Source organism: Pleurodeles waltl, chromosome 4_1 (assembly GCF_031143425.1).
Source record: "Pleurodeles waltl isolate 20211129_DDA chromosome 4_1, aPleWal1.hap1.20221129, whole genome shotgun sequence".
In the NCBI taxonomy this organism is placed as follows: Eukaryota; Metazoa; Chordata; class Amphibia; order Caudata; family Salamandridae; genus Pleurodeles; species Pleurodeles waltl.
Genome location: NC_090442.1, coordinates 167,922,795 through 167,948,628, shown reverse-complemented (window position 1 = coordinate 167,948,628; position 25,834 = coordinate 167,922,795). Strand labels below are relative to the sequence as shown.

Genomic DNA, 25,834 nt, shown 5'->3' with positions numbered 1-25,834 from the left:
AGGGAAAGGAAGAAGGATAGAGCACAGAAGGAAAGAGCAAAAAGGAAAGGGAACAAAATGAAAGAGCAAAAAGAAGGGAAGGCAGTAAATAAATGAGGAAAGAACCAAAATAGAAAGGAAAGAGCCAAAAAGAAAGGTGGAACGAACAGGGCAAGGAAGAAGGATAGAGCACAGAAGGAAAGAGCAAAGAGAAAAGAAGGAAAGAGGAATAAATGAGCAAAAAGAAGGAAAGGAAGGAATGATGAAAAGAAAAAGGAAAGCATGCTAAAAAGGAAAGCATGCAAAAAGGAAGGAAAGAATGAAAGAAAGGTAAACAGAAAAAGGAAATAAGAGAAAAAAGAGCAGAGGAAAGAAGGGAAGAAAGATGAAAAGCGGAAAGGAAAGACGGGCATAAAAAGAAACAAATGAAGAAAAAAGGAAAGATAAAAGAAAGAAAAACTGGAAAAAAGCAAAAAAGAAAGAAGAAAAGAAGCAAAAGCAGGAAAAAATAAAAGAAAGAAAGAAATGGAAGAGGATTGAATGAAGTAAGGAAACAGAGTTCGTACTATAAAATATTGGATTCTAATATCTAAATTACACCCTGCCTGTATTTAAATTAAACCTTATAAGTGTCCTGAAAATTAAACACAAAGTTTGTTTATCTTCCTAGGCAAAGTGTATTAAAGAATCATTGGTGAAACCGAGTCCAGGAATAAAAGAGGGTGTCCTGTGAAATAGCAGCAGTGCATTTCAAAAGGAATTTACAACAGCATTGGAATGTGTCCACTTTTAAAATAGCCTATTGCCATTTTAACCTAAACTCTGTGTACTACTGTTTTAAATCAAAGTTCCATTCATACCTGTGTGACGTACCTTGCATTTCATGTACTTACCTCAAATTTTGAATCTTGTGGTTCTAAAATAAATTAAGAAAATATATTTTTCTATATAAGAACTATTGGCCTGGAGTTAAGTCTTTGAGTGTGTGTTCCTCATGTATTGCCTGTGTGTGTACAGCAAATGCTTAACACTACCCTCTGATAAGCCCACTGCTCGACCACACTGCCACAAAATAGAGCATTAGTATTATCTAATTTTGCCACTATCAACCTCTAAGGGAAACCCTTGGACTCTGTGCACACTATCTCTCACTTTGAGATAGTATATACAGAGCCAACTTCCTACATTGGTTGCAGCGGTGGGATCTAAGACTTTGCATTTGCTGGACTACTAAGCCAGTACCTGGTCAAACAACTAAATTCCCAAAATTGTCGTTGGAAATTGAATTTTGCAATTTGACTATTTTTCTAAATTTTTAAAAGTCCTGCTAGGGCCTTGTGTAAGTCCCTGTTAGCATTTCTTTAGAGTTTAAAAGTTTGTAAAAGTTTGGATTTAAGTTCTAGAGTAGGTTTTAGATTCTTAAAAAGTAATCCCACCTTTTAGAGTGATAATGTCTAGCACAGATAAGATGGTGGTGGAACTCAACCCCTACCTGCATCTAGATGTCAGAGTTAAGGACTCTCTGTAAGCTAAAAAAAAAAAAGATAAAGACTGGGTCCAACCCTACCAAAGTAAAGCTCCAGGAGCTATTGGCAGAGTTCACTAGGGACCACCCCTCTGAGTTGGAGAATGCTCCTTCAGATGGGGTAATTAGTGAACAAGAGGAAGAACTCCCCCTCCTGTCCTAATTAGGGAGAACAGGGTTCCCAAAACCCTGACTCCACAAATAATAGTTAGAGAGCTTGGTTCTTCCGTTGGGAAGACCAATGCCTCTGTAAGCATTAAGGACAGCCTCAATGAAGAGGACATCCTGTTAGCCAGGATGGCCAAAAGATTAGCTTTGGAGAAGCAGCTCCTAGCCATAGAAAGGGAAAGAAAAGAGATGGGTGTAAGCCCCATCAATGGTGGCATCAACTTAAGTAGGGTCAGAGAGAATACTGACATCCTAAAAATCCCCAAAGGGATTGTAACTAAATATGAAGATGGTGATGACATCACCAAATGGTTCACAGCTTTGGGGAGGTCTTGTGCAACCAGAATAGTAAGCAGATCTCACTGGGGAGCTCTCCTTTGGGAAATGTTGACTGGAAAGTGTAGGGATAGACTCCTCACACTCTGGTAAATATGCAGACTCCTATGACCTCATGAAGGCTACCCTGATTGAGGGCTTTGGATTCTCAACTGAGGAATACAGGATTAGGTTCAGGGGGGCTCAGAAAACCTCGAGCCAGACCTGGGTTGATTTTGTAGACTACTCAGTGAAAACACTGGATGGTTGGGTAACTGGAAATGAAGTGCATGACTATGTTGGGCTTTATAATTTGTTTATGAAAGAACACATTTTAAGTACCTGCTTCAATGAAAAGTTGCATCAATATCTGGTAGACCTATGTCCAATTTCTCCCCAAGAATTGGGAAAGAAGGCAGACCACTGGGTCAAGACTAGGGTAACCAAAACTTCCACTGGGGGTGACCAGAAGAAAGGGATTACAAAGCCTCCGCAGGAGAAAGTGGGTGACACTAGAAATAAAGAAAAAGAGTCCTCTGTAGGCCCCACGACACAACCCAAAACAAAGGTGGGTAGCAGGGTAAGAACTGGGATCCAACTAAGGCATGGTGCCAAAACTGTAGAAAGACAGGGCACCACACCAAGGGCACCTCTTGTCCAAAAACAATCCCCTAGCAAAACCCCAGGGTTGGCCAGTGTAGCTATTAGGGATGACTCCTAGGTTGAGGAGGTCTTCATAGCCTTCAACTGGAAAAAGGGCCCCACAGGTGAGTTGGAGATTCCAGAGGGAAGTAGGCACTTCCACCACCTACTGGTGAATGGAATCCCAGTCACTGCCCTAAGAGACACTTGTGCCAGTCACACTATTGTGCATGACAGGCTGGTGTTCTCAAACCAGTACATCCCAGGTGACACTGCCAGAGTAAGAGTTAGCCCAGACAAGGTCACTGATAGGCCTGTGGCTTTTGTGCCCCTAGAAGTGGGTGGGACTTTTAGCTGGAGAAGGGTGGTAGTCAGTACAGACCTCCCCCTTGATTGTCTCCTTGGAAATGACTACCCTTAGGTTAGTCAGAGCCCAAGAGAGGAACTGGTCCAGTGCCAGTCCTCTCCGAAGGATTCTGGAGGTCCTGCCCCTGCAGTAACTGCAAGTAGGCCCCAGAAGAAAAAGAAAAGAAAACAGTACAGGAAGGGTGGACAACCTTTAGCCAAGGTTCCAGCAAGCCAAGGAGATTCTGCTCCAATAGGGGAGAACTCCAAAAGTGGCACTGACAAAGTCCGACCTGACCCACAAGAAGTCCTGGCTAGTCAGGCAACTGTTAAGCCTGAGTGGGTGGCTCCTCAGCTAACAGAAGAAAGAGTGGAAGAAGGGTTTTTACTACAAGATGTAGTAACTCCCCACTCTAACACAGCAGACAGGCACCCTGAACCCAAAGAAGCCTGTAACTTAGCCCCTTCCCTTGTAGGTGAAGAGCTAAAGGTGTGGTTCTGGGCACTGACAACTGTCAGTGGCCTCTGCTGGGTGTTAGCCTTTATGGCTGCACTGTCCTTGGCATGGTGGTCTGACCCCATGCCAAATAGCAAGTTAGGCTATTCCTGTTGGTCATGGTGGGGTTACCCCAGCTATGGGTAACCTCTTTGGGTAAGCTAGGGGTGACCCTGGCTATGATAAGATTAGCAGAGGTGAATACCTCTAACCCCAAAATAGAATGGGTGAAGTCATTAAAACCCAGACAAGAGGCAATTCAGACTAGGTCCTATCACTGTGGAAGTGGGTCAGTTCCCCAGAGGGAATGACCTGAACAGGAGGATGTAAGACAAAGTAGGCCCTGCAACAAACCAGCCTGTTTTCCCTACTCTTCCCCGCCTGACAGACTAAGAAGACTCTCCCAACTTTGGCTGAGTTTCCTGGCCTGTGGGCTGGGGGGGGGGGCTTGTGTAGGAAAATGACTCCCTGTTGCAGTTACCCCCCACTTTTGCCTGATATTGATGCTGACTTGACTGAGAAGTGTGCTGGGACCCTGCTAACCAGGCCCCAGCACCAGTGTTCTTTCACAGCGCCCTATTGTCACATCAGGCAACACTGGCACTAAACGGGCCTATATTGTGCGCGGGTGTCCACCCAGTGAAAGACCGAAGTGCAGTCACTCAAAGTGACGGCGACCAGAGGCTTAAGTAGGCTGCCCTGCTGCCCCATGCTGTTTGCTGTAGTGGGTGGAAGCAAAAGGAGAATGACACAACAGCAGTCCGATGAGTGAAGAGAGGTGGCTGAAAGCCCCTTAAAGTAAGTATAATACACATATTATTTTAATAAAATCAAAAGGACTTGTCTATCGGAAGACCTAAAAAGACCTGCAGTTGGTTTCTTTCTACCTTTATTCAATTAACAAAAAGCAGTTGTATACAGTTCTCTTCAACATCTATATTGAACTACTAAGCTCACTTATGGTCAGGGCCATAGAGTTTACAACTGTAATAGTTTCCTGTAGCCGAACAGGAGAGGGTGGAGCTGATCCTTAATTGTAATCTCTGTTTTATGTAGCTGCATAAAACAAACGGCTTCATTTTACTAAACGGGCATTTGGGTTAAAGCTGATTATCTGATACAAAGAAGGGACATTCTTGGGGGGAGGGATGATTTTTTATTTTTTGAGTGTTTGCTTTGGAGAAAGTGCAGGAGGGGTTGCTCCACAACTGGATGTAAGGAAAGTGATGGGATCCCCCAAGAGCTGGACTTAAAACACCATAGGTGACCTCTAGGGCAGGCCCAGGTATCCTGATGTAGCCCTAATGTACACTGTATACTCTTAATATAGCCACTCGTTTTTGCTAGTTGTATCTAAACATAATTATCAACATAGTGGACAATGAAATACTCTATGGTCAGTTTCTATCATTTTTAGAGCCAACACATTTTACATTACATTTTTATATGTATCATTCCATGGATATGCTTATATTGTGCATGTGAAACATCAGCAAAACTGATTTACTATGTTATTACTTGCCACGTCTGGTCTTTTGCATACTTAATTAATGAACTCAGTCTGTACTGTCACCATGATTATACTATGAATATATCAGAGAGTCAAGGTATGTTCTTTCCTATACTGGTACCTCAGGTGACATGTTCATTATTTATACAACCACTTCATTATATATCACGATTTAACTTCATAGTTGAAAAAATATTATCCTGCTTAAACTGTACTAGACACATCCAATACATTTCTACATCTATCACGTTACACATAGAAAAACATCCTTGATTTCATCTCTTTTTAAAAAGTTCTTCTAGCGTTATTCTTACCCTCTAGTGTTCTCCAAGATTACACATTGTGTATAATGAAGGTGCCATGCGTTTAAGGTCCTTGCCCAATAGTTAAACAGTCGGTTTCTTCACATATGAGGCAAAATACTTTATGGATAGAAGGCTTTTTATATTCTTTTGTAATTACATTAATATAGCATAAGTGATATTTATACGCCACCTGAGGTCTTATCTAATATTTAGGACTTTGTTATTTTTAACCACACTTCTCAGACTTTCTGCTGATGAACAAAGTTTAGCAGGTTTATCGCTCCCTTTCTGCCCGTGTGGGGCCGATGCTATGATAATGTGGTTCTCAGCAGCCAGTGGAAAACGGAGTTTTGAGTTACCTGCATATCAAACGTAAAGATTCATTTCCCAACTGACTTTTATTGCGTGTGAACAGCTTCTGATTTATTTTCTAACAAGGAGATGCCATCAAACTTCCCCCTTTATTCCCGACATGTAACTTAAACCCTCACATGCCTCTTCAATTCGGTTGGCACAACTAGTTATATCTGCTGATTTCAGAACCAGCCGACATCTTGCAGGCTGTTAATATGTTGCTTCTTGAAACACATACCAACTTATTTCATTTATTATTATGCTAAGAGCGAACTGCTTAAGTCACATTTTTATCTCAGCAGAGCTCACCTCATTAAAGTCGGGGTCCGTCTGGAACGCAATCCATCATTCCCTTTTTGAAAAACCGGGGACCTATTGCTACTCTTGATTAATACAGGAAGATGGTTCCTCGTTGATTCCTTATGGATCAAATCGATATCCTAACATATTCAGCCAGCCTGTTCTTTTCCCATTATCACCATGTTAACGTCAGGCAGTTCTCATGTCCTACTTGGCAGTGCACTGGATATGTGCACCGTGCTACTTTTAGTAATCTGATTGTAGTAGTTAACATCCGATTACAAGTCAGCCCGCTGTGTAACAAACCACTTCAGTCCATCATTACGTAGTGTGGCTGCTCTCGTTCAGATAAGGCAAGACTATTGTTACTGTATGAAGTGACCCCCTGAAGGACTATCCTCGTATTCCGTCCCACTCTTCGTGGTTATTTAGACCTTTCCAGTGGGTGGAAAATGTGGACATAAAGGACTGCTCCCTCTGCTTTCGCTTTTGGGTAAGGTTCCCTCTTTGTGATACTTCTACCCTTTCAAGGATGCACCATTTCGTGTCACCGTCGTTGTGTGTATTCTCTTTAAGGTGCTCCAAGAGTGGTGCATTCTTTTAACATGTCATAATAGCAGATCGATGCTCCTGGATTCTTCTCATGCCCGGTCTCCCTGTGTACCCCATTAATACCTTTCCCGCAGGGACATATTATAAGAGAGATCACGCCGCTGCCTTTACAGTTCACCATCTGATTATCGTGATGCACAGCACCATCACATATCACGCTCTTGCCTTTATGCAGTCACCGCCCGCATGGGACATCTCCTGAAAGCACGCGGGTGCACCGCACACTCCTCTCTCTGTTCCTTTACCGGTATGGGCAAGAGGGACTTGCATGGTTTATTTAGCCTGTCCGCAATAATGAGACTCTCTAGTTTCTCTGTACCAGGGCATCTCAAAATGGGCCAGTTCCTGTTGATATGAGTTTTTGATCTTATTGCTTGCGGTGCTAAAGTTGCTTACAGCTTATTGACTGTGTCCCTGTTTCTAGGCGCCAGCATTTCCTTCCTATTTTGATATTTGTCCCTCTTGTACGAGTGCCTGATCAACCGGTTTGGATAGCCATGTGCTTTAACTTCCCTTTAAAAACCTCTGCATGTTTTTCAAAATCCTGCATGTTGGTACAACGGAGGAATTGTCCAAAAGGGATGTTGCAACATTGACTCGTGGGATGATTACTTTCGTAGTGCAATATCGTATTGCGATCCGAGGGTTTAATGTATAGTTCCATTTCAAGGGACTCGTTTACAGCTTTAATTCTGCCATCTAAAAAACCTACACTATCATTACTGACTGTTGAGGTACATTTTAGGTTATGGTCCCCACATTATATGCACTCTAGAAAGTCAGTACGGGATTTCCCTTCACCATGCCAGACAAAGAATGTATCTTCGTTATACCCTGATCAGCAGGTGATGTTCTCGAAGAATGGAGCCATTTCATTGTGAATGTGTAAATCTTTAAAGACTCCTGTATACATGCAGGCTAGGATTGGTGCACAGGTTGTGCACATGCTGGTCCCAGTTGTTTATTTATACAAAATATTGCTAAAAAGGAACACATTTTTAAGAATGATGCGTGCAATCTATAATAAACGTGTGTGGTGGTGCACCACTATCCCCTCGCAAGGTATTTTGGATGCTTGTATCGTTAGGTCTTGAGGAATATTTGTGTTCGATGGCATGTGTAGCTGCAGATACACATGCTGTGCACATCCCGCCATCTGGTGTTGGGCTCGGAGTGTTACAAGTTGTTTTTCTTCGAAGAAGTCTTTTTGAGTCACGAGACCGAGGGACTCCTCCCATTTCGACTCCATTGCGCATGGGCGTCAACTCCATCTTAGATTGTTTTTTCAGATGTACACTGGGTAAGTGACATTTTCCATATAATGACTCTGTCCAGAGTTACCTTCTAGTTAGAGTCCTAACACAAAGCAGTGGTGTATTTGATATATGACTTCTATCTGGCTACCAAGGGCCTTAAAAAATATCAACATATTTACATAGAGGTTCTGTCAGAGAGTTTATACTTAAATCAATGGGTCTTATGCGGGGATATGATGCATTTTTATGTATTTTAGGAAGACCAGACAGGGCAGGGATCACAGGATATTCATTCAACAAAAAGCTAAATTCCTCCTCAGGAATTGTTATCCTCCTACGCTAACCTTAACAAACTGCCTAATTCTTACTTCAGTTCATTCCAAGTATTCATCGGAACCTGCATATAATACTCCCACTTTTATCAGCCGGCTTGATAGTGATGTTCTCACATTTGCTTTGTGTTTTTAATGCGAACTTTTATGTAATGTTTTTTTACGTGATTGAGACGGTATGTATGCACCTGATATCTGATGATTAAAGAATGCTTGACGCACTGCACTTCTGAGTTAAGGAAACTGTGCAAGTAAAAACGTAAAATGAAGGGTTTTATTTTGCATAACTTAAGGCCTCTTTTCTTTGGAAACAACTTAACTAAGGGGAAAAAAGGAATTCCCCCCTATGTGTTGTTTGCTTTGTATGCTTGTGCGCCACGTTGTGTGTTACTATAATGTTTCTAACATGACCAAAATAGTATGCATCAAAGTATGAGCAAACTACTAGTTTTATTATCACTTAACGATGAGAATAAGCCTGACTGGCAATCTCTACGAGTGTCTGACAACAGGGAGGTATGCATCGGAGTACGAGAAAATGTCTTCTCTAACTAAATCTAACATCATTAAAGAACTAATTATCTACCTCTACAAGTGTGTGACTACTGGGAGGTGCCCCCTCTCTCATCCACCAAAGTGAGATAACCCCCAAATGAGGGTAAGTTAGGGTATATTTAGCAAGATCAACACAGTCTTACCACATCTCCTAATTTTATAATATATGCAGCGAATGCATACCACAGTTGGGTATTTGACCAAGTGTGTTTTTGCAGTACCTCTACTACATTCCAAGAGAATCTTTGTAGTCAAGTTAGGAAGCACATAAACCATGGAGGAAGGCTGATGGCCCATATAGGTAAATAGGTCAGACCAAACATGTAGTCAAAGTAGTTTTGGATATATGAAACATTGTTTTCAGAAAACATCCCAGCTTCACTTTTCAACCATGTCCAGGGTACTCCAACAGTGCACAAGATATCTTTTTGGACATGAGTGAGTTATCCAACTGCCTTTACTATACCTGCCTATTGTGGGGGTAAATAGGTGTAGGGATGGTGATGTATAACTGTCCATACTCTTAACTTTGCTGTTTGTGTGAGAGAAGTGTACACTGCTGATGTTCATAGTGTACCTGTTCTTTGCATGCATGAGAAGCTTTTATGGATGATGGCCTAATAGTGACTGTTCAATGTAGGCGAGCAATGGTTACACTCTTGATGCCCATTTATTACCTGTTCAATGTGGTTTATTTAAGCATGAGTAAACATCTTCAGCACACAATCTAATATGGTTGGCATTGTCAGTGTTTGTTAAGTTTGAATAATGTGGACAGTTGTATTACAATACATACACTTAACTTGACACAAATTTTGATTTAGAATACCTACACTTAAATGTAGGAAAGTACCACCTTGCCTGGCATGTTACCCCCATTTTTACTGTATATATGTTTGTTTTTGCTTGTGTCACTGGGATCCTGCTAGCCAGGACCCCTGTGCTCATAAAGTATGCCCTGTATGTGTTCCCTGTGTGGTGCCTAACTGTATCACTGAGGCTCTGCTCACCAGAACCTCAGTGTTTATGCTCTCTCTGCTTTTAAAATTGTCACTGCAAGCTAGTGACTAATTTTGCCAATTCTCATTGGCACACTGGAACACCCTTATAATTCCCTAGTATATGGTACCTAGGTACCCAGGGTATTGGGGTTCCAGGAGATCCCTATGGGCTGCAGCATTTCTTTTGCCACCCATAGGGAGCTAAGACAATTCTTACACAGGACTGCCACTGCAGCCTGAGTGAAATAACGTCCACGTTATTTCAAGGCTATTTTTCACTGCACTTAAGTAACTTATAAGTCACCTATATGTCTAACCCTCACTTAGTGAAGGTTAGGTGCAAAGTTACTTAGGGTGTGGACACCCTGGCACTAGCCAAGGTGCCCCCAGATTGTTCAGGGCAAATTCCCCGGACTTTGTGAGTGCGGGGACACCATTACACATGCGCACTATATATAGGTCAATACCTATATGTAGCATCACAATGGTAACTCCGAAAATGGGCATGTAACATGTCTAGGATCATTGAATTGTCACCCGAATACCATTCTGGTATTAGGGGAGACAATTCCATGCATCCCGGGTGTAGGAAGTTGGCTCTGTATGTACTATTTCAAAGTAAGAAATAGCATGCACAGAGTCCAAGGGTTCCCCTTAGAGGTAAGATAGTGGCAAAAATAGATAATTCTAATGCTCTATTTTGTGGTAGTGTGGTCGAGCAGTAGGCTTATCAGAGGGTAGTGTTAATCATTTGTTGTACACACACAGGCAATACATGAGGAACACACACTCAGAGACAATTCCAGGCCAATAGGTTTTTGTATAGAAAAATATATTTTCTTAGTTTATTTTAAGAACCACAGGTTCAAGATTTACAAACAATACTTTAAATGAAAGGTACTTCACTTAGGAACTTTAGGAACTTTGAATTAGCAAAATAGCATATACAGTTTTCACACAAATGGCAAATAGCTATTTTAAAACTAGACAGTGCAATTTTCAACTGTTCCTGGGGGGAGGTAAGTGTTTGTTAGATTTGCAGGTAAGTAAACCACCTACAGGGTTCAAAGTTGGGTCCAAGGTAGCCCACCGTTAGGGGTTCAGGGCAACCCCAAAGTTACCACACCAGCAGCTCACGGACGGTCAGGTGCAGAGGTCAAAGTGGTGCCCAAAACGCATAGGCTTCAATGGAGAAGGGGGTGCCCCGGTTCCAGTCTGCCAGCAGGTAAGTACCTGTGTCTTCGGAGGGCAGGCCAGGGGGGTTTTGTAGGGCAACCGGGGGGACACAAGTCAGCACAAAAAGTACACCCTCAGCGGCACGGGGGCGGCCGGGTGCAGTGTGCAAACAGGCGTCGGGTTCGCAATAGGTTTCAATGGGAGACCAAGGGGTCTCTTCAGCGATGCAGGCAGGCAAGGGGGGGCTCCTCGGGGTAGCCACCACCTGGGCAAGGGAGAGGGCCACCTGGGGTTCGCTCCTGCACTGGAGGTTGGATCCTTCAGGTCCTGGGGGCTGCGGGTGGAGTGTCTTTACCAGGCGTCGGGTCTTTGAAGCAGGCAGTCGCAGTCAGGGGGAGCCTCGGGATTCCCTCTGCAGGTGTCGTTGTGGGGGCTCAGTGGGGTCAACTCTGGCTACTCACGGTCTCGTAGTCGCCGGGGAGTCCTCCCTGTGGTGTTTGTTCTCCACAAGTCGAGCCGGGGGCGTCGGGTGCAGAGTGCAAAGTCTCACGCTTCCGGCGGGAAACGTGTGTTGTTTCAAAGTTGCTTCTTTGTTGCAAAGTTGCAGTCTTTGTGGAGCTGAGCCGCTGTTCTCTGGAGTTCTTGGACCTTCTAGATGCAGGGTAGTCCTCTGAGGCTTCAGAGGTCGCTGGACCCTGTGGAACGCGTCGCTGGAGCAGTGTCTTTAGAAGTGGGGAGACAGGCCAGTAGAGCTGGGGCCAAAGCAGTTGGTGTCTCCGTCTTCTCTGCAGGTTTTCAGCTCAGCAGTCCTTCTTCTTAGGTTGCAGGAATCTATCTTGCTGTGTTCTGGGAGCCCCTAAATACTCAATTTAGGGGTGTGTTTAGATCTGGGGGGGTTAGTAGCCAATGGCTACTAGCCCTGAGGGTGGCTACACCCTCTTTGTGCCTCCTCCCTGAGGGGAGGGGGGCACATCCCTAATCCTATTGGGGGAATCCTCCATCTGCAAGATGGAGGATTTCTAAAAGTCAGTGTCACCTCAGCTCAGGACACCTTAGGGGCTGTCCTGACTGGCCAGTGACTCCTCCTTGTTTTTCTCATTATCTCCTCCGGCCTTGCTGCCAAAAGTGGGGCTGTGGCCGGAGGGGGCGGGCAACTCCACTAGCTGGAGGTCCCTGGGGTGCTGTAACAAAGGGGGTGAGCCTTTGAGGCTCACCGCCATGTGTTACAGTTCCTGCAGGGGGAGATGAGAAGCACCTTCACCCAGTACAGGCTTTGTTACTAGCCGCAGAGTGACAAAGGCACTCTCCCCATGTGGCCAGCAACATGTCTGGTGTGTGGCAGGCTGCTAAAACTAGTCAGCCTACACTGGTAGTCGGTTAAGGTTTCAGGGGGCACCTCTAAGGTGCCCTCTGGGGTGTATGTTACAATAAAATGTACACTGGCATCAGTGTGCATTTATTGTGCTGAGAAGTTTGATACCAAACTTCACAGTTTTCAGTGTAGCCAATATGGTGCTGTGGAGTTCGTGCATGACAGACTCCCAGACCATATACTGTTATGGCTACCCTGCACTTACAATGTCTAAGGTTTTGCTTAGACACTGTAGGGGCATAGTGCTCATGCACTTATGCCCTCACCTATGGTATAGTGCACCCTGCCTAAGGGCTATACGGCCTGCTAGAGGGGTGACTTATCTATACCTATAGGCAGTGTGAGGTTGGCATGGCACCCTGAGGGGGAGTGCCATGTCAACTTAGTCTTTTTATCCCCAGTAGCACACACAAGCTGACAAGCAGTGTGTCTGTGCTGAGTGAGGGGTCCCCAGGGTGGCATAAGACATGCTGCAGCCCTTAGAGACCTTCCCTGGCATCAGGGCCCTTGGTACCAGAGGTACCAGTTACAAGGGACTTACCTGGATGCCAGGGTGTGCCAATTGTGGAAACAAAAGTACAGATTAGGGAAAGAACACTTGTGCTGGGGCCTGATTAGCAGGCCTCAGCACACTTTCAAATAATAACTTGGCATCAGCAAAGGCAAAAAGTCAGGGGGTAACCATGCCAAGGAGGCATTTCCTTACACCGGGTCTCCAGCATAGAGCCAGGGTACTGCCAAACTAACTTCCCGGGGTTTTCTCTGCAGCTACCGCTGCTGCCAACCCTCAGACAGGTTTCTGGGGCCTGGGCAGCCTGGTCCCAGGAAAGCAGAACAAAGGATTTCCTCTGAGAGAGGGTGTTACACCCTCCCCCTTTGAAAATAGGTGTGAAGGGCCTGGGAGTAGTAGTCTCTCCTGGCCTTTGGAAATGCTTTGAAGGGCACAGATGGTGCCCTCCTTGCATAAGCCAGTCTACACCGGTTAATGGATCCCCCCAACCTCTGGCGTGAAACTGGACAAAAGAAAGGGGAGTGACCACTCGCCTGACCATCACCTCCCTGCGGAGGTGCCCAGAGCTCAGAGCTCCTACGGTGTGTCCCAGACCTCTGCCATCTTGGATGCAGAGGTGTGAGGGCACAATGGGCAGCTCTGAGTGGCCAGTGCCAGCAGGTGACATCAGAGACCCCTCCTGATAGGTGCTTACCTTTCTCTTTAGTCAATCCTCCTCTGAGGGCTATTTAGGATCTCTCATGTGGGTTTCTCACCAGATAATGAATGCAAGAGCTCACCAGAGTTCCTCTGTACTTCCCTCTTTGATTTCTGCCAAGGATCGACCACTGACTGCTGCAGGACGCCTGCAAAACTGCAACAAAGTAGCAAGAAGACTACCAGCAACTTTGTAGCGCCTCGTCCTGCCGGCTTTCTCAACTGTTTCCTGGTGGTGCATGCTCTGAAGGATGTCTGCCTTCACCCTGCACTGGAAGCCAAGAAGAAATCTCCCATGGGTCGACAGAATCTACCCCCTGCCAACGCAGGCACCAAACTTGTGCATCACCGGTCCTCTGGGTCCCCTCTCATCCTGATGAGCGTGATCCCTGGAACACAGGAGCTGGGTCCAAGTGTCTCCGACAGTCCAGTGGCCCTTCTGTCCAAATTTGGTGGAGGTAAGTCCTTGCCTCCCCACGCCAGACAGTAATACTGCGTGAACTGCAGCTGCTCGGGCTTCTGTGCACTTTTGCAAGACTTCCTTTGTGCACAGCCTAGCCCAGGTCCCCGGCACTCCGTCCTGCATTGGCCAACTCGCTGAGCTGGACTCCGACGTCGTGGGACCCTCTTTTGTTGTGCTGAGTCGACCGTCGTGCTCAGATCTTCTGAACTCCTGTTCAGGTGCTTCTGCGGGTGCTGCCTGCTTCTGCGTGGGCTCTCCGTGTTGCTGAGCGCCCTCTCTGTCTCCTCCTCCAAGGGGCGACCTCCTGGTCCTTCCTGGGCCCTGGCAGCACCCAAAACCTTCAACCGTGACTCTTGCAGCTAGCAAGGCTTGTTTGCCGTCTTTCTGTGTGAAAACAACTCTGCATCCTCCAGCACGCCGTGGGACATCTTCTGACCAAAGGAGAAGTTCCTAGCACCTTCCGTTGTTGCAGAATCTTCAACGACTTCCACCCGGAGGCGGCCCCTTTTGCACCTCCATCCGGGGTTTAGTGGGCTCCTGCCCCCTCTGGACACTTCCGTGACTCTTGGACCTGGCCCCCTTCCTTTGCAGGTCCTCAGGTCCGGGGATCCGTCTTCAGTGCTTTGCAGTCAGTTGTTGTCCTTGCAGAATCCCTTATCTCGACTTTACTGTCTTTCTGGGGTAGTAGGGTAACTTTACTCCTACTTTTCAGGGTCTTGGGGTGGGAGTATCTTGGACACCCTTAGTGTTTTCTTACACTCCCAGCGACCCTCTACACACTGCACTAGGCCTGGGGTCCATTCGTGGTTCGCATTCCACTTTTGGGGTATATGGTTTGTGTTGCCCCTAGGCCTTTTCTTCCCTATTGCATTCTATTGTGTTCTACAGTGTTTGCACTACTTTTCTAACTGTTTACTTACCTGATTTGGTTTGTGTGTGTATATTTTATGTATATTACTTACCTCCTAAGGGAGTATATCCTCTGAGATACTTTTGGCATATTGTCACTAAAATAAAGTACCTTTATTTTTAGTAACTCTGAGTATTGTGTTTTCTTATGATATAGTGCTAAGTGACATAAGTGGTATAGTAGGAGCTTTGCATGTCTCCTAGTTCAGCCTAAGCTGCTCTGCTAAAGCCACCTCTATCAGCCTAAACTGCTAGAATACTTCTAATCTACTAATAAGGGATCGCTAAACCTGGCACAAGGTGTAAGTACCACAAGGTACCCACTATAAGCCAGGCAAGCCTCCTACATTAACTTGACACAATTTATTTTTGTGGTGGCAGTTAGTAAATCCTACTGCGTTATCTCATGATATTGGTGGATGTTTAGAACTCCCACCACCTAATGATGGATCTTTTGTCGGCCCTGAAATGCCTTTTGACCATGGAATTATATCTCATTGAACTGCCTTATCTTTTTGCTGCTTTGCAGAGGTGGTCCCGGAAATTGTTCCCGAGCCCTGGGAGGAAGCACAGTTGTCACCCATTGAGCTATCCATCACAACCCAGAATCAAAAGCTTGACCTCCTGGTAAGGAAGCACTTTAAATGGATGAATTGAACTATTCTGCATCTATCTGTAATCCATTATACAAGTTCCACCATCATTGGTTGCTTTCAACTTTCACTTCTCCAGTGTACTTAACAAGTGTCAGGCCAAGTTTACTTTTTTACTTCTCCGATGTCACCCATCATATCCCACAGTCCCACATTAATGGCCCCAATAATGCCCTTATTATACATATGCTGGAAATCATGATTAGAGCAAAAAGTGGGTTCAATCTAAGATGGGATTACAAATGCTGCCTAAACTGGTATTACAAGTTGAGCAAGAAATCACAAGCCTTCAGCATTTTTCTCAGACACATTTCTCCTGTGAAAAGCAGGCAGAATATTTCCAGGGAAAGGGTTCAGGACAAGGGGAAAATCTGAAGAAAATGATGCACAAACTCTGATCGCCACTCTGATCAAACTTCTGGCACTCGGAAGACCTGTGGATCTTCAGACTAAAGAAATACTAAACGCTGCAGTTTCTGCATTACTCTGTGTTTGGGAAAGGGGTGAATCCCAACTGGTTAAACTACCTTAGTCATAAGGAGAGCATAAGAAGCTGACACATATAAAGCCAGCACACTAACCAAAGGATTGCCTTGATGTGATTTATAGAATTTCAAAACATCCATAGGTAGCTTTTCTGCTCACTCACTCAACCCCAATACAAGTTTTGTAGTAATTCCTATGTGGCCAGTAACTCACCATTACTAGCCGGAATTACCAGGTTCACAGATTTTCCTTGCACATTTTACCTGCCAGCCAAAATCTTTGACGACATTTTGAGGGGAAGTGTTTGTTCCAAATGTGGCTGTAAATACACATGCTTTTCATACACCTGCCATCTCCTGTTGGGCCCGGAATTTTGCAACTTTTTTTTCTTTGAAGAGGTTTGAGTCACAAGACTGGTTGTGACTTGTTCCTTAGTCCACAGTGCACCAGTACACTGACTCCAGCTCAGATTGATTTCTTCCACATAAGTCTTGGATGTTTGAAAAAGCTGCTCCGAGGTCAACTCATTAGTTTGCACCAGGTTCTATTTCTCAGTTCCTGCTCCAGTCCATCGACTCCCCCTTCCTATCCTGTGATGAAAATATTACTGCATCGAGAGAAGCTTCAGCTTGCTTCGCAAAGACTTTGGAAGGACTGATCCGACAGCCAACACACAGCACACTTCGGCACATTGCAGCCTCAAGCCACCATTTTTACCAGAATTTGCTGGGCAGTCCTCGAGAAAGCACCTACAGTAGTGTTATGGATTGAACTCCATTCCACTTCTGGCCTAGGTGTAATCCTAAATATCTCTGGATTCACCATCACGAGATCTACAACCTCGGCCTTTCCCCAGAACACCGTGAGACATCATGGAAAGCCTCCCTTTCCTTCTGTTGCTAAAAACAATCCGAGACACTGGAGGGAAAGAAAGTGGGCATACCACAAGATGCTGATACAAGTCTTGTTGATGCCACCAACATTATCAGAGTCAAAGATATGCCGGGTGCCGAGGAAGACGAAGCCAACACTTCCACCATTCCAGCAGGCCAAACAAAGAAGATCCAGAGACCATGTTCTCAAAGTCCTTCGACATTAAGGAAGAGATTGAGTTCCTTGAGCAAATGGCACAGCACACATCAGCTTTGGAGTTGAAGATTTCACATGCATCTTCTGAGCCTTAAGGTCAGTCTGGAGCACCCAAGCACGCTTCATTTGAGGCAGAGCACCACTCTCGCACAGCGACTGGCATCAAGCCTGGATATGAGCTGGAAATGGCACAAACCAATGGTCCTGAACCTCCAGCTGGAATGCTGCAGATTTGAGAGGCTAGGTCGGCACTGAGTAAGGCCCAATTCAAGGGCGCCGAACCACACCATGTTTCAACACACATTCTGCACCAAGGCCCTGAAAAACTGTACTCTGCATCAAAATCACCACCATGTCAGTCCCAACCCTCTACGAAACGGGGCTTGGAGCTAAAATCTATATTGAAAGCCCCTCAAAACCTGGCATCATAGTCCCTCATGATGCTGAGGTCAGACACCACAGAGGGGTCTATCTACTAGTAACTGGCAGATGTACTGAATGAGAAACAGAAGATTTTCATTAATACAGACAAAGACAAGATACTTGCTAAACCTCTGGCTCCAGGACTGATCTACAAAAAGCACCAGGTCGAATTTGAGGGAGACTTCTTTACGGCCAAGTCCCAAAAGGGTTCAAAATTCTCAGTAGTCCTACAGCATCCCCTCCTTTATCATCCATAGTTCCTCCTCCTCCACCACCGCATACTCCTCCACCCGCACCAAAAGATACTGACTCAGGACCAGGCAGTCCCTACTATCCAGAGGTCCCCTCTGACAAGCCATTTAGGATACATTGGAAGTTAATGTGGTTGACCCGCAGTACTACCCAGGTCTAGAGCCAAACCATGCCAAAGTAAGCCATCCCCACTAGATTATATCCCTGCATTTAATACAGTAATTCAAAGGGCTACACAAAACCACCACATAAAACTACATACTATGGAAGATGAGGACAACTTTCTAGTCTCGAACACAGAGTAAATTACATACCAGTGCTTAAAGGGATGCTGAAATTGGCCAGTGGCAACTTTAGGGAGCCAGTGAAGGCCAAGCTTGACGTTTGGAAAAGAAATATAAGCCTTCCCCAGATGATCTGGCTTATTTTATGGTCCCAATTGTTCCATGCTTCTTAGTGAAAGGGCCACTGGAGGTGCTCCCCCAAGTGACAAGCAGAGAGAAATAATGATGCTGGAAAATGGGTAGCACTTAGGGCAGATGGACACTTGTGCATTGCTAAATCTGTGAGCTTCCTCTCCAGGTATGATCGCTACCATTGGGAGGAAATGAAGGAGCTGGTAAACTACATCAGAAATGCTCATCAAAAGAGGGAACAGGAGATGGGTGCTGATGGCTAGACCATTAGCAATGCTAATGTTAGATGTGACCTTGACACTGCAGACACAGCTGCTAGGGGTTTCATCAGTACAAGCATCCTCCTCCAGGGGCATACCTGACATAAGTAGTCAGGGTTTAGGCCAACAGCACCTATCAAACGTCCCTTTGAAGGCGAGCATTGTTTAGCCCTTAGGTCAACAAAATGCTCTGACCTTGCCAAATCTATGAGCAGCCTACAATCTTCAGTCCCAAATCTGATTTTTGTAAGCAGCAAACCAGTGGAGGTATCGAACACGAGTTCAGACCAGAGTCCCACATATAAACAATAAAAGCAGTCCATTCAGGACCCCCAGGTGCTTAGGAGGGTCCTGTGTGGAGAATGGATATGGAAAAGGCAGGGGAGGCTCTGTGGGGGGCGTCTCACCTACAAAGCAGTGACTCCTGTCTGACCCTTCACCCCCGAACACATTATACATGGTCACTCTGCAAAACGTCATCCCACTTCTGCACCAAGATGACTTAGGGGGTCATTACAACATTGCCGCCTGCCAAGCTGTAACCGCCGTGCGGCCGCCAATGCGGCCGCATTCCGGCGGTGGTGCCCATTATAACCGACCGCCCGCCGGCCCAGCGGGGATGTGGGCCGCAACATGGGAGCAGCCTCCAAATGGAGCCAGCGGTGTTGCGACCGTGCGACGGGTGCAGTTGCACCCATCGCGCTTTTCAGTGAAAAGCCGCATGGGGCCCCCAGGGGCCCTGCGACTCCCCGTACCGGTTCAAACTGCCAGGAAAAGGCTGGCGGTAGGGGGACTCGTAATCCCCTCAGATTACTACCGCCGGGGCCATTGTGGCGGGAAACCGCCGGCCCCGGTGGTGCGACCGCGGTCGTAATGACCAGGGAAGCACCGCCAGTCTGTTGGCGGTGCTTCCGTCATTTCAGCCCTGGCGGTCCTGTACCGCCAGGGTTGTAATGACCCCCTTAATATCAAAAGTTAATCTGAAAGAGACGTACTTTCACTTCCCCATTCGCCGAGTGCACCACCAGTACCTTCTGTTCATGGTAAGTGGACACCACTACTAGTTCAGGGTGTAACCCTTCGGGGTGTTTACAAAATGCCTAATGGCTGTAGCAGTAAAGTTGTGCAGAAATGCCGTACACATCTTCCCATACTTAGACAACGGACTGATCCAGGGCAGCAGCAAATGGCAATGCTTACCACACACTCAAACAGCAATGCCTCTATTTCACAGCAGATATAATCCTTCCTTGGCTCAGTCCTAAGTGCAACAACAGGCAAAGCATATTCCAACTATCAGAGGGTAATGGCATTTGAACAGCTGCTGCCTCTTTTTCGGACACACTGTTCTAGTACTGTTTGCACTGTCATGAAACAGTTGGAATTGATGGCTTCCTGTGTAACAATTGTACTATGCCTCAGGTTGCACATGCACTTGCTACAAGAATGGCTGTCAAGACAGTGGGCATGGCAGAAGAGCATTGGGGGATCTAGGGTTTGGAATGGTGGGTGCTCCAAAGCACTTCCTGCTTTGGTGGAACAGCAACAACCTGTTGCTCTGCAGGCTTTTTAAAAACTGTCTTCTGCTGGTGGCCATCACCACCAATGTTTCACTCAAGGGGTGGGGAACTGACCTCCAATAGATAACTTGGCCTACAGTTTCCAGTCTTCCCCCTTGTCCCATACTTGGTAATTAAGTTGAGGCAAGTGTCTGTGACTCTCATCCTAATGGTGCCACTTGGGTGGTATAGTCCTGGTACTCAATTCTTCTGGAGATGTCAGTCAGTTTTTACAAGAAGTTCCTGCACATGCCAGATCTTCTCACTTCACATGCCAGATCTTCTCACTTCACATCAGGGTTAGCTCTGACACCCAGATCCCAAATAGCTGAACCTTGCATTCTGGCACCTCAGCACATAGCGTTTGGCTACCTCAATCTACCAGGGGAATGCGTGGCTATCCCGAGGGAAGCCAAACATTCCATTGTTGATGCCTATCATGGCGGTAAATGGAAACTGTACATGCTGCATCTCCAAACATTTAGACCTTCATAAGATGTTTGTGCAGGGCATTCTTCACTATCTCCCTCGCTTATAGAGCACAGGTCTTTCTTACACTTCAATATGCCTACACTTAACAGAATTGGCACCATACCCTCAAGACATACAGCACTCTTCTCTGTTCAAAATACCAGTCATTGTGGTTTTTATAGAGAATCCAAACACGCCCCAGTTGCTCTCTGAAACTTAGTGCGGTCCTCACACAACTGATGGGTCTTCCTTTTGAACACATACGTGTGTCAACTAGTTTTTTTTCTTAGAAGGTATATTTTTTAATTTCTAATATCCCACGTATGGCTGATCATAAATACTTATGTTTCTGAACGCGGTCAAGCTTATCTTGACAAATATTTTTCTCCCACAGTAAAACTTTTTCAACAAAAGACCAACCTCCACTGTAGGCCAGGCCTGTTGATGCAGGCTCTGTGCTTATAAGTGTGAATCAATGTTGCACATTTTATGTGCTTGTCCTGCCCTTTTGAAAGATGGTAAAAGGCTTATCCGTATTCCCCTCAATTGGTTAAATATTCAAATATGTCGCCAAGCATGTATTCACTGACTGATGACAAATTCCCACAGTTTAACTCTGGATTGGTAAAATTCTTGAAATTTGCTGAGCAAAAGCTCCAAGAAAAAAACAACTAATTAACGTTTAATAATTGATGTCTACGTTCTATCTGCGAGTTGATTTGATCTTTTTGTTAATGCTGATATATTTTCTCTTTTTTACTATTTGATACCAGTGCAGGTTTTCATGTCAGTTGTGATGGTTTTAAATAACCTTGCAATAAAAAAAAATACAGCGGAATACAACAAATGCACACTGCACAATAATGACTAGATAGCAACTGGAATGTGATATAAGTCTTTACCCAGACTCAGCACTCAACCCCTGCGGCATTCACAGGACTCTGAGACTGGACAGCGCCTGCCCAGCCTCCACTCATTTCGTGTGGGATGCTGGGTAGCAGACAAAAGAGCGGGTGGGCTGACATGGATGGGCGGGGATTTTCTGTTGACATTCGCTCCGGAGGGGTTAGAGATGGTTAGCCATACCTGTAAACTAGAAAATTTAAACTTAAGTTTGTTTTGTTAGTTGACTTCACCATGTTTTTTTAAACTTCTCCCAGCGTAAAGAAGACTCGATGATCATTTGCATTGAACCAGAGACCATCAGTAAAGGTGACTTCATAACCGTGGGGTGAGTGTCATTGATCATAGCTTTCTCGTTAACAGTAACTTTTTTCTCTACAGTACTTCATATTGATTTTCAGAATTTGGAGGTTTTGTGAGTAACAGATGTTAATACTACCCAGTCCAGTTCCATATAACTGACATTTGGCACGATGGAAGACTGAGTTATGATTTGACCTGCCCATCAGAGAGGACCATTTAAGTTTTTAATGTATCTTGCCTTCTTCGGCCCTGATTATGAATCGGATGGAGAATCACCTCATGGAATTCCACTCCTCCTAATTCTGAGAGGGCCGGTGTTCTGGCACCCATTTTTCCCGGATGTTGGAATACCGGACTCAGTTTTACTAGGCTGTAAATTTGCATGAGGGGTTAACAGCTACCGCAGCCATGTCTCGTTCCTTGCTATTTTTTTTATTAAGAGGGGGCAAACAGTATTCATTCCTCCCAGAACTTAGCTTCCACAGCTCATAAATGCACAGTACTGACAGTGGGTACTGCATGTTTATCTTAATTTGCATGAGTGTGTGCACGTCACAAGTACCGTGCAAGTCGTAACCGAGGTCTACATATACCCCAAAGTTTTTTTTAATTGGTTATCGGAGATTGAACTAGATATGGCTTTATGTCCACATCCGACCACAAGTCTGCCTCTACGCATCATTTAAAACTTGATTACTTTTTATGTGTACTGATTTTTTCAAATTATATCGCCATGTGATGAGACAGCCTTCTGTAACCTAGAGTACAAAGTGATTTGTTTCTCGTCTTGGTTTCCTTCAGTTCCCCGTTTGGTGAAATAGCACCATAGTTTCACGCTTGCATTTGGGAAAGGGCACCCAGAATCCAGATCAAATCAGAGTGCTTTGCGAACCCAGACAGTAGTATGAAGTGCTATATAAATGATACAATACATTGCCTTGCAACAGAGGTAGAAAATAATTTCCTCAGTTGGATGTGGATTTGCAGTAGTGGTGATATCTTGCACCTCCTTCCAATATATGCCGGGCATGGCTCTGCTTTCTGAAAGCCATGTCAAGAGATTTGCCCTCTGTAGCATCAGGCGCATAGATCTAAGATGTAGGGATTCTACCCTAGTTTGGTGGACTCAGCCACCAATAGTAGTGTTGCTAGATTGATAGTGGGACAGATCGCTTCATCTGTGGCCTGTAAATGTCAACCCTCTGAACCTTATGAGAAGAATGGAACTTGCCAATTTTTCCTGGTCTTCATCGACCAATCTGCAGATTTTGGCACTTCAAACCTGTCAGAAGACCTAGAGTGAAGCGCAGGTCATAGCGCCCTAGTATGTGCTGGAGGCAGGTCACCTTCATCCCCATTCGAACTATCATGTTTCCCAAAATATGGTCTTAAAAAAATATTTGCCATTATTCTCCATAACAAGTTCCATGTGAGGTGGTGGTGAAGCACAGTGGAGGAATGGATGTACAAGTTGAAGGAATCAGAGGGCCATGTGCCTCTGCTCTAATAGCTGGAAACTCGCTGTCTGCAGTAGTGGAATTAGAGTAGGCAATACCAAATCTGGGCTGTGATCCGAAAGGATGACAACATTTGGCTTGCTGAATCAGAGTCTTAAAAAGATAAGTCACAGATTTGGCAGTCCCAGAAGTGTCAAAATGCCACAGCAAGCTTCAATTACTCCTCCAGAGTCTGATGCACTGGAGAACTGGAGAGGCAGCCATTACAAAGAAGGATCTCCTGTTTAATTTCTTTTGTGAGTATTGTTCATATAGCCATTGATCGCAAAGAGGGAATTTGATCAGAGGCTAAAGAATCACAGAACTGGTGGCAAGTGTGGCTCCAGCCTTTAGGAATCTGTTGAGTTTTGTTTATAATACACCTGCTTTTATCCAAGTAAGAATGAGGCTATCCAGTGTTAGAACCCGCTAACACTGCTGAGAATCCATCACCCGGGAGTCGCAGTTACTCTGCTTTAGAACAGTCGAAGAAAAAAGTTGCTAGAAACTTTTCAGAGCATCCTGTGGTCTTAGCATTTCATAGATTGTTTTTGCCAGTGTGGGATTCCAAATGGCAGCAGAGGTAAAGGAGGAAAACTACCAGATAGTAATTTCTGTGGATTTTCTTTTGCACCACTCCTTAGTGACTGGCCTGCCTAAGGGTTGGATCCATGCCATTATTGTTTCAATATTAAAAAAGGGTTCCAAAGGCGATCCACAGTGTTACAACACCATATCTTTGATCAATTCAGCTGCTTAAATCATGGAACGTATCTTGCTGGATTGCCTCCAGACAAGGGCTGACAATCAATGTGATTTCAGAGGTTCAGATTGGCTTCTGTCCGGGTCTAGGTACTGTGGAGCAGTCCCTCAATTTATACCTGGTTATAAACAAATACACGGTGACTAGGAAGGGCAAGCTGTACCTGGCCTTTATAGGCCTTAGTCCTGATTTTGAATCTGTAAACAGGTCCAAGCTTTGGAGTATGTTGGCGGATATGGGGGTTGACCAGTACATTGTCAGTTTTCCTAGAGAGCTTCACAACAAGGTCACTGCTAGTGTGAGATACGGCCCAATAAGAGAGAGAACTTCAGCCTTTAATCTAGAGATGGGCAACGCCAGGGCTGTGTTCTGGCCCCGTTCATATTCTCATTGGACTGGAGGAGAATCTGCTCGCACTCAGGCCCGACTGCCCTCGCATATGCGGTCGCAGTGTCCCACATTAATTTATGCCAACTATACTGTCCAATGGCCTGGACAGCAATCGGCCTGCAACGCCTGCTGGACTGTTTTTGTCAGTTTATGACCATCTCAGAGCTAAAGGTCAATCAGGCAAAGAAGCATATTATGATCTTTGAGGCAAAGAAAAAGGACAGGTCCACTTTTGTAGTAAATAACTCTGTGGTTAGCACTCTGCATTTGTTCTTGTATGTAGGTTTCCCCTTTGACACTCATTTAGCATGGGGCCCCCTAAAGTCCAGTAGAGCCTCTACCTTCTCTAAAGCTACTGAGGCACTCCTGAACTTTCCCCGTAGATTGGGCCACAAGCCAATCAAGGAACTTGTGGCCATCTCTAAAGGCAATTGTTGTGCCATTGCCTCCTGTGGGGCTGGGTTATGGGGCATTAAAGATCAGCGGAGCCTGGAAGCAATTGAGAATGGTTTCATAAAAAATCTACTTTCTGTCCCTAGAAGCGCAAACTCCTTCGTATGCCACTCTTAGGTTGAAATTGGGTGCATTAACCCCTTTGCTGCCAGGCCTTTTTCCCTCAGATGCAGAGCCTTTTTTTGGCTATTTGGGACAGTTCGCGCTTAGGCCCGCATAACTTTTTGTCCACATAAGCTACCCATGCCAAATTTGCGTCCTTTTTTCCCAACATCCTAGGGACTCTAGAGGTACCCAGAGTTTGTGGGTACCCCTGGAGGAGACCAAGAAATTAGCCAAAATACAGCTAAAATCTCATTAAATAAAATGGGGAAAAATGGCTGCAGAAGAAAGCTTGTGTTTTTTTCCCTGAACATGGCATCAACAAAGGGTTTGCAGTGCTTGAATCACCAGCTTTCAGGAACAGGCAGACCTGAATCAGAAAACCACATTTTCCAACACAATATTGGCATTTTACTGGGATGTACCCCATTTTTACTATTTTTTGTGCTTTCAACCTCCTTCCAGTTAGTGGCAGAAATGGGTGTGAAGCTAATACTGGATCCGGGGCAGCTAAACATTACTGAAAAGTAGACAAAATTCTGAATTCATCATGGGGTCATTTGTGTAGATCCTTCAAGCTTTTCCTACAGTAACAGCTAAAATAAAATAAAAAATGAAATTGAGGTAAATAAAGAGCCCTTTTTGTCCACGTTTTCTTCTATAACTTTTTCCATACATGGCAGATTTTTTAAAGCAATATACCGTTACATCTGCTGGACTCTTATGGTTGTGGGGATATATACGGCTTTTAGTTTCACCAAGAACCCTAGGTACCAAGAGCCAATAAAGGAGCTGCACCTTGCAATGGGTTTTCATTGTATACCAGGTATACAGCAATTCATTTGGTGAAATATGAGGAGTGAAAAATAGGTATCAAGGAAACCTTTGTATTTCCAAAATGGGCACAAAAAAAGGTGTTGAGAAGCAGTGGTTACTTATACATCTCTGGATTCCGGGGTCCCCATACTAGCATGTGAATTACAGGGCATTTCT

The 25,834-nt window shown here is 45.1% G+C and overlaps 1 protein-coding gene across 1 annotated transcript in view; it reads left to right on the top strand.

The window, feature by feature from the left end:
* AGK (acylglycerol kinase) overlaps nucleotides 1-25,834 on the top strand; it is a 188,742-nt gene that overhangs the window by 150,066 nt on the left and 12,842 nt on the right. The window contains exons 12-13 of the mRNA XM_069227974.1: nucleotides 15,352-15,449; nucleotides 21,592-21,662. Of these exons, the coding sequence (XP_069084075.1) occupies nucleotides 15,352-15,449; nucleotides 21,592-21,662 (169 nt within the window). The remainder of the gene's footprint in view (nucleotides 1-15,351; nucleotides 15,450-21,591; nucleotides 21,663-25,834) is intronic.